The following is a 15,483-nucleotide window of genomic DNA, read 5'->3' on the forward strand; positions in this document are numbered from 1 at the left end:
ATTGCCTCAAGCATAGAAACAGAATTATTTTCCGTAACTGCTGTTTACCAGTTCCATAGTGGGTTATACACAGAGGCATGCTTTGTCTTAGCAGAAGGTAAGTCAGTACACTTTTTCCTGTCCTCTTTATTGTTCTACACTAAAACCATTTTTACATTGGATAAAATATGTTAACATGATAGAATTTGGGATAACATTGACTATGAGAACATATTTTTGATAATGACATAAAATAACTCTTAGACTGCAAATAGGCTAACAGAAGCCTTTTTAGGTTGATGAAAATGTTCTGAAATTAGATCATGGTGATGGCTATACAACCTGTGAATATACTAAAAACCACTGGATGGGTGAATTGCATAGTATGTGAATTATATCTCAATAAAGTTGAATAAAACCTTAGATTTATATGGGGCCATAAAATGAAACATTTCCTAATATGTATCCTTTCTATACTCTAACATGTACTATGGAATTAAAAAATGAAAGGTTTTACTTTTGAATCTATTTCTAGTTAATGAACTTTTATTTATAGCATTTAGACTATCTATAGATCTAAAGTTATGTGGCTCAGTGCGTGGGCAACTTCTGTAGTTGGTTCACAGGGCATGAGAATATAGCTTAGCATTATTGATTTGTGTAACAGTTTTTGTCCTTTCAAACAAGGGGGAGGATTGGACAAATGAAAGTGATTCGCTACTTATTTTTTTTTCAGGCTGGTTTGAAGATCAAGTGTTTCACGTCAATGCCTTTGGATTTCCACCCACTGAGCCCTCCAGTACTACTAGGTATTAAAATATTTGATTTAAACTCCATAGGAATTTTATAACACTGGCAGAAGTGAATGTAAGATAGTACATCATATCTCAATTATTAAGGTCTCAGGCTTCATGTCAAAATGGACAGAACGATGGAAAATGAGAATTAGAAGACTGGGTTTTATATGTAATGTGAAAACTAGTAGATCAGCCCTAGCTTAGTTGCAGTACCATCTTTGTACTTTGGCTTCAACTGGGTAGGATTTCCAGTCTACCTGTTTTGTTTATCTATGGGGTTGATGAGAAGTTCAGGTGAGATAAGAGAGACAGGAAAACACTTAGAAGAATATAATTCACATGTTAATATAAAGTTCTCATTTTCATAGTCCACTAATGAACGAAAGTTACAACAAGCAGCTTATAGCTCCTCGATATAAGTAAAAGCATCGTAATATTAGAGCTATTCCAAAAGGGCCTTCTCTGAGAGGAGTCGAGCTCTCTGTCTCTTGAGGTATTTGGGCAGAGGCTGAATGATGTAAAAGTTGTGGCTGGTGGCCTGTGGGTTGAAAGTAGCCTGTAGACCTTTTTTTCCCTTCTTCTCCCTTTGAGGCATTAAAAAATATTTTTAATTCGTTTTCAATGTATACAAATTAGATTTCTGGCCAGGTATGGTGGCTCAAGCCTGAATCCTAGCACTTTGGGAGGCCGATGTGGGAGGATCGCTTGAGGTCAGGAGTTCAAGACCAGCCTGAGCAAGAGTGAGATGCCATCTCTATGAAAAAATAGAAAAATTAGCTGGGCATGGTGATGTGCACCTGTAGTCACAGCTACTCTGGAGCTGAGGCAGGATTGCTTGAGCCCAGGAGTTTGAGATTGCTGTGAGCTATGATGACACCACTACATTCTAGCCAGGCAACAGAGTGAGACTCTGTCTCAAAAAAAAAAAAAAAAAAAAATTTAAGAGATTTCTCATAAAGGTCTGGATTTCTGAGTTCTCTTGAACGATCCGACCTGGCGGCACGGCAACCTGAATTTTCATCTGGTAACAACCATACTGCAGCAATTGCCCACCTTGGGCAGGGCATGTAGTGTGCCCTGGTTTATGTCAGCTGACTGCTGCTTTGATAATTTATCTTACTGGACACTGTAAGCACTTGAGTTTGCTACCTCTGGGAGAATTAAAGTAGTTGCCGTCTAACCATGAGATTCTGTGATGATGGTGATTTCAAAGAGAGTAAGGATTTTAGTCCTCATATGCCTGTATAAATTCAAGGTACAAAGGCAACATTTTTTTCTGGCTGGGCGTCAGTGGCAGGGCAGCCTTTGCAGAGCATTTCCTCTTCCTGTTGAAGTAATCAAGGGAAAGGTGCTGATCATGTTAAGGAAAACACAAGCCCTTATCAAGCCAGCTTACCTGTAATTGAGTGCTTCTGGTGTAGTTTGTGGCTTTTTACAATATAGCAGGCTTTCTGTGAAATATATTTAGAGCAAAATTGCTGTGGTCTTGCTGTTTTCATTTTGTACAAGCTTCAACATTACTACAGGTATAATTGAGGTGGGTGGCCATGAGTATTAATACTCATTTCTCTTTAGCCAATAGAGTTCATCACTGTACTGTTCCAAATAATTTTCCATTTAAATTATGCCATTTTTCTCTAAATCCAACTGTTAGTGTGTGCTTAATACACCAAAGGACTGGCATGAGGTGTCATAAAGTACATTAAAATAAAATAATTACTTTATTCCTGTTAGGATTTCAAATTACTTTTCTCTTATAATGCCTTCAAAATATAAAATTCAGAGGGTCACATTCTGAGGGTAGTTGGTGGATTCAGTAACAAATATTTCACTAAGTACTTTTTAATGTGTAAAATATTGGTTTAGGGAGACAAACAAGTATTATACAAATAGGTCTACACTGTGGTCTCATCCTAAAGGGATTTACACTGAATTAATGCCTTTCCCACCATTGCATAGTTAATACAAACACTTTTTTTTAGGATACACACTTACTGGGGCTTCACTAGCATCTTTCTAAGTCTTTTACTAGTACAAGGCATGTGACTTGTGTTTTCTGAGCCCAAGGTGATAGAGTTTATAGAATTCCTAGAATACTTCTTTTTTCAAATTTGACAGCTTAGTAAAATAGGTACCATCAGTCCTTCCTCTTATATTCCATGAACTGAAGATGGACTATGTTAGTAAGACTTTTCTGAGCTTTAATTGCTCAAGATTTAGCTTAATAGGCATCTCTTCCTGTAATGCTCTAGTTCTTCAGTCCCCAACCCTGGGGCTGCAGCCCAGTACTGGTTAGTGTCCTGTTAGGAACCGGGCCACATGTCACCACCTGAGCTCCACCTACCACCCCCTACCACCCCCACCTGTCCCCCATCTGTGGAAAAATTGTTTTCCATGAAACTTAGGAACCAGGAGCCGCAGAGCAAGAGGAGGTAAGTGGAGGGTGAGCAAGTGGCGTTTCATCTGTATTTACAGCTGCTCTGCCTCCCATCACTTGCATCACCCTGAGCTTCACCTCCCTAGTGTGTTTGTTTTTTAAGTGTTACAAATAGTACATTTTCATCTATTTACACTGGAAAATAACTTCATTAGATACTAAGACGCTAAATTTGTAAAATTATTAGAAAAAGATCTCCAATAGAATATAGAATAGATGATGATAATTGTTATAATTACCTAGGGCATACTATGGAAATACTAATTTTTTTGGAGGGCCTTCTAATACATCTGTGAAGACTTCTGCAAAACTAAAACAACTAGAAGAGGAGAATAAAGATGCCATGTTTGTATTTATATCTGATGTTTGGTTGGACCAGGTAGAAGTATTAGAAAAACTTCACACAATGTTTTCTGGTAGGTATTTTTTTTTTCCTACTCTTTCTTTAACTCTTATGATGGTTCATGTCTTAAAACTAAATTCTTTTTGTAAAATGTATCTTTTTGAATATTCTGGTTTTTTAAAAAAAGATTGAGTTAGCAATGAGATGTTTTAAATAAGATTTCATTTTAAAGACTTATGTTTTTATATTTTTAAAAAACCGTGCATTCATGATAAATTAGTCCTGCAGTGCCCGGTGGCTCACACTTGTCATTTCAGCACTTTGGGAGGCTGAGGTGGGAGGATCACTTGAGCCCAGGAGTTTGAGACCAGCCTGGGTAACATGGCAAGACCCAGTCTCTACAAAAAATTTAAAAATTAGCCTGCTGTGGTGGTGCATGCCTGTAGTCCCAGCTACTTGGAAGGCTGAAGCAGGGGGATTGCTTGAGCCCAGGAGTTCCAGGCTGCAGTGAGCTGTGATTGCACCACTGCACCCCAGCCTGGGCGGCAGAGTGAGACCCTGTCTCTTAAAGAAAAAAAGGAGTTAGTCCTAAGTATAGTATAAGAGAATGGATAAGAGCTTGGGCTTTGGCATCTAACAGAACTGGGTTTAAGTGCCAGCCTAGTATCTTGGGCAGGTGACTTAACCTAAATCTCGACTTATACAGATGTACTGAGAGTTAATTCAGCCTACCTGGCGCACAGTAAGTGCTCAATAAATGGGCATTATTATTACTATCATTTTAATAATAACTTATTATTAAAAACTCATGGTTAAAGGGTTTTTTTTTTTTTTTATTTCAGCTCATCATGGGGATACATAAGTTTAGGTCATATACATTGTCCATGTCCCGCCCATCCCCCCGAGTCAGAGTCCCAAGCGTGTCCGTTCTCATTCTCCAGACAGTGCGCCTGGCACTCATCATGTAGTCATACCTCCATCCCCTCCCCCCCCCCAACCTCCCCGGGTCTGCACCTTCAAGCATGACCATTCCCCAGAGGGTGTGCAACGCACTCGTCATGTAGGCATACACCCATCCCCTCCCCCCACCCCCCATCCCAGTCTGATATCCAATTGGTATCCTTCCCCGATGTGCATTTAGGTGATGATCAGGGAAACCAGTTTTCTGGTGAGTACATGTGATGCTTGTTTTTCCATTCTTTGGATACTTCACTTAGTATAATGGGTTCCAGCTCTCTCCAGGAGAACCAAAGAGATGTCGTATCATCGTTATTTCTTATAGCTGAGTAGTACTCCATGGTATACATATACCACAGTTTACTAATCCATTCGTGGATTGATGGGCACTTGGGTTGTTTCCACATCTTTGCAATTGTGAATTGTGCTGCTATAAACATTCGGGTACAGGTGTCTTTGTTAAAGAATGACTTTTGTTCTTCTGGGTATATGCCCAATAATGGGATTGCTGGATCAAATGGTAGGTCTACTTGAATCTGTTTAAGGTATCTCCATATTGCTTTCCACAGGGGTTGCACTAGTTTGCATTCCCACCAGCAGTGTATGAGTGTTCCTGTCTCTCCGCATCCACGCCAACATGTGTTGTTTTGGGATTTTTTGATAAAGGCCATTCTCACCGGAGTTAAGTGGTATCTCATTGTGGTTTTGATTTGCATTTCCCTGATGATTAGGGATGTTGAGCATTTTTTGATACGTTTTTTGGCCATTCTTATGTCTTCTTTTGAAAAATTTCTATTCATGTCCTTTGCCCATTTTTTGATAGGATTGTTTGATTTTTTTCTTGCTGGTTTTCCTGAGTTCTAAATAGATTCTTGTTATCAGTCTTTTATCTGATGTGTAGTATGTGAAAATTTTTTCCCATTCTGTAGGCTGTCTGTTTATTTTCGTGACTGTTTCTTTGGCTGTGCAGAAGCTTTTTAATTTAATCAGGTCCCAGTCGTTTATTTTTGTTGTTGCTGCGATTGCCTTAGGGGTTTTCTTCATAAATTCTTTGCCTAGACCAATGTCTGTGAGAGTCTTTCCTACATTTTCTTCTAGAATTCTAATCGTTTCCCATTTAAGGTTTAAATCTGTTATCCACCGTGATTTGATTTTTGTGAGAGGTGAAATCTGTGGGTCCTGTTTCAGTCTTCTACATGGTTAAAGGGTTTTTAACTTGATTTCTAGACTAGAAAAATTAAGTTCATTTACTCTTTTATTCTTTAGGCTATTCGCCAGCACCCCCCACCTGCTTTATTCTGTGTGGTAATTTTTCATCTGCACCATATGGAAAAAATCAAGTTCAAGCTTTGAAAGGTATTGAGGGGCTATTTAATAAGAAGTGTTTCTATATTTATATAAACTAATATGTAGTTTATATCTAATCAAATATAATTTGGTTTTTATGTGTATATGTACAAATTAAACCTAATGTCCCTTTAAAATTTTAGATTCCCTAAAAACTTTGGCAGACATAATATGTCAATACCCAGATATTCATCAAAGGTAATGATCTCTACTGCTATATTTTTTATTCAAATGGTTTTGTTTAAAAAAAAATAACCAAAAATTAATCCTACTTTTTTTTTTTAAGTTTTAATTTTATTTATTTATTTTGAGATGGGGTCTTGCTATGTTGCCCAGGCTGGTCTTAAACTCCTGAGTCAAAGGATCCTCCCGCTGGCCTCCCAAATAGCTGGGATTATAGGCGCATGCCACCAGGCCTGGGTGAACCCAAAGTTTTATATCAGCTACTATTAAACTAATAGAAGAAAAAGAAAGTTGAGAAAATTAAAAGAGCTAAGAGATAAAATTGTCCTCACATTAGGATAATATATATTATACTGTACTAGAGATTTATAACAAAAAGTCTTAAGAGGGAGAGTGATAATTTCAACCATATTTTGAATTTCTTGGTGACATTACTCTTAAGGGTGTAGAGTATCACCTTTCAGTATAATAGTCACTGGCCACATGTATCTCTAAATTAAATTTAAAATTCAGTCTATCGGCCACACTAGCCACAGTTCAAGCATTTAGTTGGACAGTGCAGATATAGAACATTTCTATCATTACACTATTAGACAGTATTGGTCTGGAGAGTTTTAGTAGTTCATTTATTGAAATACATGACATTTAAACATTTTTAAAAATTCATGATTCAATTAAAGGGAATAACTTGTTTTGCTACTGGATAGTGTTATAATATATTTTTAAATAAATTATGTTGAATTTTGCTACAGTAGTCGTTTTGTGTTTGTACCTGGTCCAGAGGATCCTGGATTTGGTTCTATCTTACCAAGGTAAGTTTTATTCAAATTTTTACAACGGTAAAGAAAATTTTGTAAAATTTTAAAATATGTACCATATCACATACTGTTTTTATAGGCCACCACTTGCTGAAAGCATCACTAATGAATTCAGACAAAGGGTACCATTTTCAGTTTTTACCACTAATCCTTGCAGGTAAATACTAGTATTTTATGTTACACTTTTTCCCCTTTCATTTAAAAATTAAGTCAATTCTTAAAATTTATTAAATTTTGACTGTTATAGAATAAATATAAAAAGAAAACTTTCTGTTTTACGTTTCTCAAACTTTGGAAATATTTTAACTATATTTAAATAATTCACTGTTGGTGCTGCTCACTGTTATCATAGGTTCATAATGTGAGAATAACCTAAGAGTGAGCCTTGGTTCTTCTCTTTTCTGCCTACATGCACTCCTTTGGTGACGTTATCCAGGGTCCCTTGGTTTTAGATATCATCTGTGTATTGACACCTCCCACATTTATATCTCCACCTCAGACCTTTCTTCCAAACTCCAGACTCCTGTATCTAGTTGCCTACTTACCATCTCCTCTTGGATCCAAGTGAACAGACCTTCCTCCCCTGTCACCACCTGCAACCTGTTCTGTAGCCTTCCCCATCTCAGTTCATGGCACCTTTGTCCTTCCAGTTGCTCAGGTCAAAAACTTTTGGGTTTCTCTCACATGTATTAATAGTTTTTCAGGAAGTTCTATTGATTTCAAAATATATCCAGAATCTGGTCACCTCTCTATACCTCTACCTCTGTGACCCTGGTTCCGTCTTCTCTATCCTGGATACCTGTAATGGCCTCCTAATCAGTCTCTAGTTTCTACTGCTTCCCCTGTATAGTTTATTCTTGACACAGTGTCAGAGTGATCCTCTAAAATGTTAGGCATATCGTGTCCCCCTTCATGATCCTGAAAGATGGAGCCTTCGTCATTCAGTAACAGCCATATCCTTGCAATGATGATCCAGGCCCTGCATGGTCTGGCCCCCTCTTCCCTCTCTCATTTCCTCTCCTCATCTGCTCCAGCTGCACCAGCCTCCCTGCTATTTCTCAAGCATGCCAAGCATGCTCCAGTTTGAGGGCCTCTGCTGTTCCCTCTGCCTGCAGTGTTCTTCCTCTGGATATCTGTTTGACTGACTTCCTCCCCCACTTTAAACCTGTGCTCAGGTCACACTTCATTATGAGCCCTGCTCATTCCCATCAAACTATTTAATACTCCAATCTTCTAGACCCTCCCTTCCCACGGATGATCCCTCTTAGCCTTTTTCTTTTTCCCCTACACTTAAGTATCTTCCAATATAACTATGTAATTATCGTATTTATTGTTTATTTTCTGTGCCTCCCTCCCACTAGAATGTAAACTGCCTGAAGGCCAAGATCTTTCTGTTCTGTTTGCTAATCGTTAGAATAGTGCAGGCACATATTTAGAGCTCACTAAATAACTGTCGAATGAATGGATGACCAGAAAGACTGGTCGAATTTCTGCTACGGTGAACAGTGGGAAGTGGGGATGGCTTTTTGACATTTAAAGACTTTTTGCCTTTAAAATTACCTCATTTTTTTTCCTGAGTAAGTCAAAGTCAACTACTGTTTTCATTTCAGAATTCAGTATTGTACACAAGAAATTATTGTCTTTCGTGAAGACTTAGTGAATAAAATGTGCAGGAACTGTGTCCGTTTTCCTAGTAGCAATTTGGCTATTCCTAATCATGTAAGTAAAGAGTCTTCTTTATTAAACTATCTTACATGTTACATTATATGCAATTTTATTGAGTCACTTAATAATTTTTGCTTATATTATGATGTTTATTTGTGGTTCAAAATAAATTGAACATCCTTTTGTCAGTTAGTTAATTTTTGTTATTAAGTCAGCGTTTCTCAGCTTTCTACCAAAGTATCCCCTAATGCAGCAGTCCCCAACCTTTTTGGCACCAGGAACTGGTTTCATGGAAGGCAATTTTTCCACGGACCAAGGGTGGGGGTGTGGGCTGTCGTGGTGGGGTCAGGGGCAGTTGGTGCAGAGCTTGGGCTGCAATACACGGCCCATTTCCTAACAGCCCACAAACCGGTACTGGGCCATGGCCCAGGGGCTGGGGACTGCAGCTCTGATGGACAGAAGAAACCCCAGAACAAGCAGGAAAGTTCTCTGAAGCTTCCTGTTTTGGCTTTAAAACTCTTAAATTGTACTTCAAAATATATGTATATGTTTTAAAAAATATTCATATTTACAGTTTATTACATATTTTATATGGTATGTCCACATCCAAAGGATGTGCACTGTTTATCTTGTAGCTTCAAGGTTCCCTGATACCCAGTTGTCGATCCTTGGTTATGTGTACCTCCATCTAAGAAGTATGGAAATAGATCCTATAGAGCATTTTTATTACTGATTTTATAAGATTATAAAGTTTATGTAGGCTGAATCTTGATTCCTGGCTTCACTCAAGCTATGAAACTATTTTTAGATGAATAGAATTAGTAAATGAGTTTACTATACAGCTGTAAGTACCATTGATCCAATATGACTATTTAGGGGAGTCACTTTTATGGCATATGGTATTAAATGAAAACTTATAGATATTTTTTCCTAAAACACAGAATTAATTCCATTTTATATCAGTGTTTTCCAAAGTTCTGCGATTCAAAGCTTTCCTAATTGTTTCTCAAATATTCTAGGTCCTTTTGCTAATTAACATTTAATTTGAGATTATTTAACTATATTTTTACTTTTACAAATGTACTGAAGTTTGCTTTGTTTTGTGTTCTTTTGTAGTTTGTAAAGACTATCTTATCCCAAGGACATCTGACTCCTTTACCTCTTTATGTCTGCCCAGTGTATTGGGCATATGACTATGCTTTGAGAGTGTATCCTGTGCCCGATCTACTTGTCATTGCAGATAAATACGATCCTTTCACTGTGACTAATACTGAATGCCTCTGCATAAACCCTGTAAGAATGTAGTTAACCATACATAGTCATTATCTGTCAAGATTAGAGTGCATTTCTTTAGATTTAAAATATATAATAAAATTATAAAATATATGATAAAATTATTATTGGAGTAAAAATATACTATTAACGAAACATTGGCTTAATTTGGTATACACAGAAAGTTCTTAAACTTTCAGGATAGTATGTGACTATAAAGTAATGTGATTTGTTTTAAAAAAGCAAGCATATCAAAACATATAAATCCAAATGAGCATTTTCCTCTTCAAAGTAACTTATCTTGGGATTCCTTTCTGAGAATTGCTTTCATATCCTGTGTCCCATTCTCTTGTAACATATCGATGGTACTTGTTCTTTGAAAATGATTTTGATTTTTGGAAATTGCCCAAGTCCTAAAAATCTAAGTCTGATGAATGCAAAAACTTCATTGGGACACATTTTATTATTTACTTTTTATGTAGAACCTTGAAATTTCTTCAGAATCTTGAGGTTGCTTCAGAATTTCTACAGAAGTATGGTTGACTTTTTGACCATGGGGAGTAAATACTGCATAAACAATGACATACACATGCTTGTTTATATCAAGCAAAATATTATCTTTACTAGTGATTTTTAATCTGCATGCTTCCTTGATTCTTGTGAATTTTAGACTTTAATACTTTTTTGTTTAATCTGTAATCCTTATTTTTGGTTACTACTTTCCTTAAACACATTTTATCCTGCTTCCTCTAAGACAGGGCTTATCAACCTCAGTACTTTTGAAATTTTGGACCAAGTAATTCTTGGGGTTGTCCTGCAAATTTTAAAATGTTTAGCAGCATCCCTGGCCTCTGCCCACTAGAGGCCAGCAGCATCCCTTAGTTGTAACCATCAGCAATGTCACCAGATATTTACCAAATGTCGCCTAAGAGACAAAGTCATGCTGGTTGAGAACTACTGCTCTAAGGATGAATACAGTTAACTGATTTGGTTTCATTGCTTGAAGTTTATGACCTGATTTTTATATAATCTTTATTTACATTCAAATATTCTCTCAAAATTTGGCGGTTTCCTTATTTAAATTTAACTTTGGGCATTCTCATAGTTATTACTCTATTTGAATATACCTTATTTCTGAATTCTTTTATTTTTTCATCCTGTAAGTAAGTAAACAACCACCTCCTACACCATCGTTATATCTTCTTTTACCTTATTTGTATCTTTTGGGCAAGCTCAAAACTTGATTTTTTAAATTATTAATTTCATTTTTATTTTTAAATTTAAATAAAGATGGGGTCTCGCTCTTGCTCAGGCTGTTCTCAAACTCCTGGCCTCAAGCCATCCTCTTGCCTTGGCCTCCCAGGATGCTGAGATTACAGGTGTGAACCACCACACCTGGCCTCAAAACTTGCTTTTGACGTTACTTCATCCTTTCTTGATAACATACACATTAACAAATGCCTGCTATAGGCCAGGCATTGGGTTAGGTGCTGGACACACAAATACTGAAAAGACAGGCCTCTGCTCATTAACTTTAGAGGCACATTGGAAGGACATCAAACCCAGGTTTTCACTGGAGGGAAGAGCAGGAAAGACATCTTGAATATGATGTCTGAGTGTCTCACATGCATATTTAGCATTACACAGTTCTGTTTATTTCTTATACTAAGTAGAGCCACTCCTGAACATTTCCAACCACATCTGTTAGCATAAGACTGTCTAGCCAACTTGCAAGACTTTTGCTTCAAGTGGAGATATTTGAAAGTAACAACATCTCTCTATAAAGATCATGTAAAAATCTGTCATATTACTTTATAGTCACAACTTGTAACTTTAAGTCATGACCAAGGAATTTGATTTAAAAAATAGGGATTATTTTATTTTATAAAAGTTGAGTATTCACTTACAGGCATTTTTCTCCCCAAAGGGTTCTTTTCCAAGAAGTGGATTTTCATTCAAAGTTTTTTATCCTTCCAATAAGACAGTAGAAGATAGGTAAGTGTGTCCACAGAAACAGCAAGAAGGAGCTTTCTCTTGGTATTATATTGCTAAAAATCAGATGTTCTGTCAGTGTGTTGAGATCTTTCAAAATGTCTGCAGTGGCTCACTGGAAGTGTTCCAGGCTGAGCTTATTGTGATTATGCTATGTGACATAGACTTGTACGTGCTTGATGGTACATTTGTGTTAAAATAGATAAGAACTGCTTCCTGTGGGAAACCTCAGACCAGCTATGGAGGTGGCTAGTTCTCTTGCAGGCTGGCTCCTGATGATGAGCTTATTCTTCCCAGAGGTCAGTCCTGCCCTCCATATGGTGGATTCTCAAACCCAGGCAATTTGTCTTAAATTGACAGCAAAGAAGTAGTGGGGAGCTGCATGTGAGTTTGGTGGTGATGAGGGGCTGAGGTTATGATGGTCTTAAGAAAGAAGGAAAAATAATCACCTGGTGGGTAGTGGTTTTCATAGGGTGATCAATAGATCACCTGTATCAGAATTCTCTGGGGTTCTTCTTAAAAATGTTAAGGTCCAGGATCTTACCCCAGACTCATCAAATGGCCCTCTAGAGATGTAGAGAATATGCATTTTTAACACTGTTTGCCTTGGATTCAGTCATTCTAATATGCAATTTCTCAGATAACTAATATTTTGAAAAAGCTCCCAGCCCTGACTAAGAACAAGTGACCAAATCAAATAACTACCCTCCAGGTTCTTGTCAGAGAATATAATCTTGAACACACAGCCAGCCCAATTGCCTTTCTTTTTTATCATTAACATATTTATTTAAATAAAAATGAATATAGAATATAACATGAATAACAAAAATTTCAAACCATGCTTAAAAGTATTAAAATTAAAAAAGAGGCTAGGCACGGTGGCTTACGCCTGTAATCCTAGCACTCTGGGAGGCCGAGGCTGGAGGATCACTTGAGGTTGGGAGTTTGAGACCAGCCTGAGCAAGAGTGAGACCCCATCTCTACTAAAAATAGAAAAAATTATCTGGGTGTGGTGGCGTGTGCCTGTAGTCCCAGCTACTTGGGAGGCTGAGGCAGGGGGATCACTTGAGCACAGGAGTTTGAGGTTGCTGTGAGCTAGGCTGATGCCCTGGCACTGTAGCCCGGGCAAAAAAAGAAAAGGAAAATACCTCTGCTTCCCAACCTGAAACCATGATTAACAGTCTCTTATATATATTTCTTGAAAAAAAGTTTATCATATATTCTTCCTGTTCAATACTCATGGAGGATGTTATGAGATTTTCAACATTTTATTGTTGGATTCACCTGTTTGACATACAGTTGATTCTTACTGTATTCCAGGCATTGCTTAGCTCTTGGGGTACAGGCAGGTACTCTCATAAAGGTCACAGACATCCTAGCCTCTAATTCCAAAAGCCTAACATGTGTTTGACTTTACCTAGCCTATACCAAATACTAAAGAAAAAAATTGATAGTGCCTTTAGGTAAGAACACATGCTGTGCTCCAGTTCCACCACTCCTGTTGTCTACATCTGGATGCCCCAAGGGCATTTGATTTGTGACCCCAGGATTAAACCAGCTGTGAGGGCTGTCAGCCTAGAGCATATTGTCTTGTTCACCTTTAGACTGACTTTAACAGAACTAAGATTTGGTATAAAACTTAAGTCTGCTATGAAAACCGGTACTGGGAGCTTTCGGTATGTCTCAGGATAAGAGAAATTTGTCTGCCCTAGGCAACTGTTTAATCTCAGGAAGACTGTAAATTCTTAAGACTTCCTTTGCTTTAACTGTTAGGAAGCACATCCAAATTTGCATTTCTTATAATGTTCCCAGATTGCCATGCAGAATTGTTTTGTGTTCTGTGCACTTTATACAGATTTCCATTATAGTCTTTAATGCACTGTGTTAGAAGTCACTATGTACTGGTCTACCTGCAGCTAAAAAAAAGGCGGGGGGGGGGGGGTCATTATGTACCTGTCCTTTCTAAAAGTTTTTAGCATAGTGTCTAGCATAGTATTTGACTTGTAGTTGATGCTGTTTGTCGAACTGAAATAGTTGGTTCTTTTCTTTTATGTGGTCTTAGATGCTGAAGAACCTTGACATAATTTCCAAACTATAGTTTAGTATTGGTAACTTGGGAATCTTTTCAGTGCTGGATCAAACAAACTAATGTATGTTTATTTTTTGAGAGAACAGAAAATAATTTCAAGATATACCGAAATAATCTGGTCTTCCTGCTGCTTAGTGTCTCTTAAGAAACCTTTTAGAATATTTGTGAAATAATATTGTGGAATTAATCACAGAAATGTAGTCAAAGGAGATAACTCTGTTTCAATATGTACTTTCAAATAATTTTATTAAAAACACTATTATTGGTGATGAAGTAGGGGAAATATACATTCCCACACATAGTTGATCAGAATGAAAAATGGTAAAAACGTTTATGAAGGACAATTTGACAAGATTTATTAACACCTAAATGCATATACCAGCAATTCCATTTCCAGGAATCTATCCTACAGATATACTTGAGCTTATGCATAAAAATAGGTACAGTTGTTTTTATTGCAGTTTTACATCTATTTGTACTTACTCAGAACTTTCTAATTTATTTAAATTTCAAAGCCTTAAAGGAAGGACTTAGTTAACTTATAATGTATTTACTACTAATTGAAAAAGGTGTATAAAATACACATAATATTCTATCACTTGTGTTATGTGCTTTTAAAGCATAAACCCACATATACACATGCTTATCTATGATTAGACTGTCTTTTTGACTAGACTACTTTTACAAGGATGTACAGTTGCTTTTGGGGAGCCAAAATGGGGTATGAGACTGACTTATTTTTTAGTGTCCCCTTTTGAAGTTGGAACAATGTACACATATTGACCTATTTTCAAGACTGATTAACTATAGCTAAATATTAAGAAATGTACAATAACTTAGATTTCCAAAATGTTTAATTTTATGATTTTTTTTCTATTTCCAGCAAACTTCAAGGCTTTTGAGATTCTTAAAGACAATCTGAAGAAACAAAATTCATCAATTTTCTTAATTCTACATTTTATGTAATTTTGACATTAAGTTACAATAAAATTATGGTAAACTTTAGAATGTTCTGCTTAAATTTGTATTTTAGGAAATTTTGATGTTAAGTTATAACAAATATGATAGTACACTTTAGAAAGTTTTCTAAGAAAAATATTTTCTGTCACATAGTGAGACCCTGTCTCAAAAACAAAAACACCTATATGATAGGGTATTTTGAAACTTTTTATTAAATAAATTCATAGTAGAAAAAATAAGCAAGCATAAAGAAAAAAGTTTTAATGACCTACAATTCCACTATCAGATATTATGTTAATATTTTGGTATATAGCCAGACTTTTCTCTATGCCTAAATTTTTTCCTATAAAAATATTTTGGTTTCATACTTACATACTAAACTTTTTTCTTTACTATATTCATTCATTACATACCTGAGTGCCTAATATGTTCTAGGCACTGGAGAATCCAGTGTTAAACCAGAAAGGAAAGGTCCTAGATCTCATGATGCACTTTCAAATGGGGAAAGCCGTGCCCTAAAACAAACAAGAAAACACCAAATATGATCCGTGGTGAAAATAAAACTGATGTGGGCAATTTTATATGGGGTGTTGGAAGTAGGAGAAGCATGTCACAGGGAGTCATTAAGGTGACTTTATGCTCTT

General features: G+C 36.7%; 1 protein-coding gene across 3 annotated transcripts in view; it reads left to right on the top strand.

Moving 5' to 3' along the window:
- POLE2 (DNA polymerase epsilon 2, accessory subunit) overlaps positions 1-14,884 on the top strand; it is a 29,062-nt gene extending 14,178 nt beyond the window's left edge. For 2 of the 3 annotated variants that reach the window (XM_045567746.1, XM_045567748.1), the window contains 11 exons: positions 49-97; positions 716-788; positions 3,457-3,629; positions 5,780-5,869; positions 6,004-6,058; positions 6,796-6,855; positions 6,941-7,018; positions 8,472-8,580; positions 9,643-9,819; positions 11,726-11,793; positions 14,763-14,884. In XM_045567746.1, coding sequence (XP_045423702.1) covers positions 49-97; positions 716-788; positions 3,457-3,629; positions 5,780-5,869; positions 6,004-6,058; positions 6,796-6,855; positions 6,941-7,018; positions 8,472-8,580; positions 9,643-9,819; positions 11,726-11,793; positions 14,763-14,781 — 951 coding nt within the window. In that variant the 3' untranslated portion in view covers positions 14,782-14,884. The remainder of the gene's footprint in view (positions 1-48; positions 98-715; positions 789-3,456; positions 3,630-5,779; positions 5,870-6,003; positions 6,059-6,795; positions 6,856-6,940; positions 7,019-8,471; positions 8,581-9,642; positions 9,820-11,725; positions 11,794-14,762) is intronic. The other variant, XM_045567756.1, reaches the window with a different exon arrangement.
- The last annotated feature ends 599 nt before the right edge of the window (positions 14,885-15,483 follow it).

Source organism: Lemur catta, chromosome 1 (genome assembly GCF_020740605.2).
Source record: "Lemur catta isolate mLemCat1 chromosome 1, mLemCat1.pri, whole genome shotgun sequence".
NCBI classification, from domain to species: Eukaryota; Metazoa; Chordata; class Mammalia; order Primates; family Lemuridae; genus Lemur; species Lemur catta.